General features: G+C 40.3%; 1 protein-coding gene across 1 annotated transcript in view; it reads right to left on the bottom strand.

Annotated features, from left to right (window-relative positions):
• Positions 1–5,411, bottom strand: part of pudp (pseudouridine 5'-phosphatase) — a 50,524-nt gene that overhangs the window by 30,476 nt on the left and 14,637 nt on the right. Inside the window, exon 3 of the mRNA XM_020588364.1 lies at positions 4,747–4,976. Coding sequence (XP_020444020.1) covers positions 4,747–4,976 — 230 coding nt within the window. The remainder of the gene's footprint in view (positions 1–4,746; positions 4,977–5,411) is intronic.

Genomic DNA, 5,411 nt, shown 5'->3' with positions numbered 1-5,411 from the left:
TTGAACAATGTAATAAGTTTTTAGTTTATTTTAATGAGAAGGTTGCTACTACAAAGGCCACTGTGGTAGGGTTAGTGCCCGATCCTTCGGTCTTTACTCCTTGTTTGACTACTTTTGATGTTTTTGAGCCGGTAACTCTGACTTTTTTGGAGGGAGTGGTTGCCCAGGCTAAGCCATCTGGCTCCCCTCGAGATGTCGTTTCTCCGGCTTTATTTAAGGAAGTCTTCCCATGTACTGGAGGCACAATTTTGGAAATTATTAATAGTACTTCTCTTTATTTAACCAGGTAAAAAACCCATTGAGATCACGATCTCTTTTACAAGGGTGACCTGGCCAAGAGGTCAACAACACATGTCGTCAATACATAAGTTTCAATACAATCAAAACCATTAAACATTTAAACAATCAAAACCATAAATACAATAATCAACAATACAACCAATTTAAAAACACCTACACTGACCAATAGAGTCCTGTTGCCTAAGAGCCATAAGGGAATAAAAAGCTTTAACTGAGCATAATTCAGTAAGTTTAAAATCTGCTTGGAAACTATTCCACGAAGAGGGAGCGGCAAATCCAAAAGCCTGTTTCCCTTTTTCGGTCCGAACTCTCGGCACCATGAGCTGATACTTAGTAGTTTATCTTCTGGTGTTGTGCCTGGTTATTTTAAGCATGCAGTTTTGCAACCTCTACTCAAAAAGCCACATCTGGATCAATCCATGTTGAGTAATTTTAGGCCTATTTCTAAGTTACCTTTTATTTCGAAAATCTTGGAAAAAGTGGTCTATGCGCAGGTGAAATCCTTTTTAGATGAGAATAACTTATTGGAGGTTTTTCAATCTGGTTTTAAACCCATGCATAGTACAGAGTCAGCCTTACTGAAGGTTAACGATATTTATTTGGCCACTGATGCGGGTGAATATGTGATTCTTGTCCTGCTGGACTTGACTGCTGCCTTTGACATGGTTGACCATGACATTTTAATATCTTGGCTTCAAGATTTAGTGGGCACTCATGGTGTTGCCCTAGCGTGGTTTAAGTCATATTTATCGGGTAGATCGGTCTCTTTCGGGTTGGCAGATGTTGAATCTGTGACAATCCCTTTGTTATCTGGGGTCCCACAGGGCTCCATTCTTGGGCCTTTGCTTTTTTCACTATATTTACTTCCCCTTGGCTCTATCTTTAGAAAACATGGGGTCTCTTTTCATTGCTATGCTGACGATGTCCAGATTATTATGCCACTGAGTAAGAAGGACACCTACTCGATTCAACCGCTTTTAGCATGTCTTGCTGATATTAAGGGCTGGATGTCGTTAAACAGTTTAAAGTTAAATGATGCTAAAACTGAGGTTATAGTGTTTGTCAGAATATGTCTGGTGACCCTCCTCCAGTAGACTTAGGTTTCTTGGGGCAGTATGTGCGACCGGTGGTCACTGATTTGGGTGTTAAAATAGACTCCGATTTGAAAATAGAGAGCCAGATTAATGCGGTTGTAAAATCTGGATTTTTCCATTTAAGGCAGTTAGTGAAACTATAACCCTTTTTGTTGCGGCAGCATTTGGAGACAGCGATCCATGCATTTATTACATCGTGTATGGATTACTGTAATGCACTGTACGCTGGAGTCAGTCAGTTGGGTCTTGCCCGCCTCCAGAGGGTCCAGAATGCTGCCACTCGGTTATTGGTTGGGGGGTTTGCCGCTTTATATTAGGCAGGCCCCCTCGCTGTCTACTTTTAAGTCTTATTTGAAGACCTACTTGTATTCATTGGTGTTTGGCCAGGAATGAGACTCTGTCTGTAGTGTTAGTTTGTTTTATTGTTTATAGTTTTTTTATGTGATGATTTTAGATTTGTATGGTATGTTAAGCGCTTTGGTCAGCTGTGTTGTGGTAAAGCGCTATATATATAAAGTTGAGTTGAGTGAGTTGAGAAGAACTGAAGTTATTCACCTCCAGGCTACCTTCTGTAACTTGATGCAATCTTTCAATGAGAACTTGTTTATCAGTCTTTGGAGGGGTGGCTGTGGCTCAGCAGGTAGAGCGGTCAGAGATTAAATTTTCATTCTCCCTAGTCCACATGTCAAAGTGTCCTTGGGCACTGAACCCCAAGTTGCTTCCAATGGCCAGAGCAGCACCTTGCAGGGACAGCGCCACATTGGTGTGTGCGAATTGGCGCCACAGATAGCCACCTCAATTCTGTGCAGGAGACAAATTCCTTGTGTGTGTAATATATTTGGCCTTTAAAAGTGATTATATACTTGTTCCTGATGTTTATATTCCAAGATAAATGACAATCTGCTGCAGGACTATTTGAATTTGAACCCTTTGTGCTGACAGACATGTCAACAGGTTTTCCGACTCCTGGACATTCCAGTTTCACCTTTGATTTCTACTATCTCATTTCATCTCATTTACCATATACCGCTTAGTCCCGAATGGGGTCGCGGGGCTTTCTACTATTAAATTCTAAAAAATGAACAAATCATTAACACTGTACAGTATATTTCCAAAAGACACTAGAGTGGTACACAATTCAGAGTATTAAACATAGTTAAATCATATTAAAGACAAGCATATCATTCAGTTACAATGAACAAGCCGCACAATGAACAGTGATCAACAACAGATTTAAATTCAAATTAGCATAAAAACATTTTTACATGTGATCTACAGTGTGAATGTTTCCATCAAAGTACAGTAGGTCAGGCTCACACTGTGGTTTCTTTTAGCAAAATATTTGGCAGCTATTTTAGACTGACTCAACACCACAAAAGGCTTCCAGAGTATCTGAAATTAAATCTTAAACAGCTCATGAGCCCTGAAAGCTCACCACTTTTGATCAAAGTGCCACTGTCAGTAGTGTGAATCTGTCAGTGCAGAGAACAGCTGACATCAGACTCTACATGCATTACTGCAAATGGAACATGTTAACAGCAGATGAAAAGCCAGTGGCTGACACACAGGCAGTTAAAAAGAACTAGATATACGACATTTTGTATGCTGCCTACTATCGACAAACTGTTGACATATGTAGTAGTTCTGTGTCTTCGCTACCTGCTGCAGCACTTGTTTTCACTGAAGGTAACTCTGGGATCTCTAATATCATAGTATAAATCCATGACTTTACCCAGTGTGTGTGAAATACTCTCAGAAGCAGGGGGTCCATACTATGTACAATCCCAATTGGGTCAACATCAACGACACATTTAAACAGCTAACACCGCACAATTATCCATCTTCTATGCCATAAAAATGTCATTCAACCAAAAACACTGACAAATAATATAAGGACTCTCCCAAGCAGAATACCATAGGATCCATATTTCCAACTAATATGTGGACCATTTGTTTATACCTTTGTCTTTGAGGTGCAAAGTGTACTTGGTTCTGGAAGTGAATTTTTCCTATATATCTGCCTTTCCCTAACTTAGGGTTGCGACCTCTGTTTTTATTGGGTCAACAACTCGTATCTTAGCTTAACAATTCAAAAATATGTGAATTTGCATTCCTAAATAAACTAGATAAAGAGCATTCTTTTTTCTATGCTGGTCTGCTCAGATGCTGTGTACAGGACTGTCTCTCTTCACGGCAGGCACCGACTGGACATCAGAATGTTCAGGAATTTTCTTGGTGGGCCAATTTGTTTTCTTTCCCCCCCCAAACACAATATTCTACAGCTTGCATGTGGTAGCAAATGAAACTTAGAGAAATGGAAAAAGTTGTGACTAGCAATACAGAAAGTAGCAATAGAAGAAGAAAACAAATCTGATGACTAATCTGGCAGACAATATTGTCATGTTCCATGCCTACTTCCTGCTGGAGGCTCTGATTTTGTAGTAACTTCCAGGTTTTCACTATCTCACGTTCCCCCCCTCATTACACAACCTACATAACCTGCTTCCATCTACGTCCTGGTTTCCAAAAAGCCAACTTGCTGTATGGAGGACTATCCAGTTATTTCCTGATCTTCTCATGACCAAGATCTGTTATTTAGGCTTGAACTCTGCCTGTTAGATTCTCCATCTGCTTAGTCCTTGCCATGCTGCAGTATTGTCCAATCATCTTTGATTCTGCGAGTTGCTATCTGTTGCCAACACCAGGCCAGTTTTTGCCTTGTGGACTCTCTGCCTGCTCTGCCCTCTTCCTATGTGGCAAGTCACCTGGAATTAGACCAAGAACTGTTCTCTGGTTCTTGTTCTTTTGAATGCTGTCAGGCTGTACCTCTGCAGCCATCTTATTGACTCCCTGTTGGAGAATGTAGTCAGTTTTTTTTTTTTTGTGGCATTTTGAGTGTTTTCTGTAAGTGGGGCCTATGAGTGCTTCTACACATTGTTTTTTGTTCACTTTTCCCCCTGCTGAGGAACAGTGTTACCTGTACCTGCTGTCTTTTTAGTCTTTTGTATTTGTTTCTCCTGTAGATCATTTTTCAGCTGTTACACGTATCCCTCCCATTTTTCTGGACTATTCCAGAATAGCCATTTCATGTTCATACCATCATCTTGGTCCAACTTGAAACGCCTGCCACTACTTCTAAGCAAGCTGCGTTCACCAGCAGTTTGTATTCTGGGCTGTTCTCCTTCAACAACCTTTGCCAGTCTATAAATGGTTAGTTTTTTGGGCATTCTCCTGAACCTTTAAATTACTTCCTTGTGTCCTGCATTTGGTTTCTCTCAAGATTAATCTGACAGAATATTTAAATAACTGATTTAAAATGTTGAACGTGTGTAATCTGTACTGTAGTTCTTACTTTTTCCGGAGAAGCAGGAGGGTTGAATCTGCTGGCACAGATCAGGAAGGAGTCGGGCTGAGGTTTGCTGTTCTTCACCTGAGGATCATCACCCAGAACAATGTGGTTGAACAGACTAAAAAAGTCCTTGTGTCGGCTTGTCTTCAGCTGGAATGTCACACCGGCTGAGCTGGTTGCCACTGCGATGGGGATGTTGTGCTTCCGCAGATGATGCACGAGGTCATGTACGCCTGATGGTACACAAGTTGCAAAGTAAGAGATGCCTCTTTCAATCATCACTGCCAGATGTGGAAAATAAGTAAGTACATTTGAGGTATCTGTACTTGAATATTTTCCTTCTACTTCACTACATTTCAGACAAAAATGTACTTTGTACTGGCTACACTTGATAACTTTTAGTTCTCAGATGCAACATTAAATGTGACATACAATATATGAATAATTATAACTGAAAAAGATTGTCAAAGTGATGCTGAAAAACTGGTACAGTGCCTTGCGAAAGTATTCGGCCCCCTTGAACTTTGCGACCTTTTGCCACATTTCAGGCTTCAAACATAAAGATATAAAACTGTAATTTTTTGTGAAGAATCAACAACAAGTGGGACACAATCATGAAGTGGAACGAAATTTATTGGATATTTCAAACGTTTTTAACAAATAAAAAA

The sequence above is a fragment of the Monopterus albus genome, unplaced genomic scaffold, assembly GCF_001952655.1.
Source record: "Monopterus albus unplaced genomic scaffold, M_albus_1.0 scaffold533.1, whole genome shotgun sequence".
In the NCBI taxonomy this organism is placed as follows: Eukaryota; Metazoa; Chordata; class Actinopteri; order Synbranchiformes; family Synbranchidae; genus Monopterus; species Monopterus albus.
This window is presented reverse-complemented; position numbering and strand designations above follow the sequence as displayed.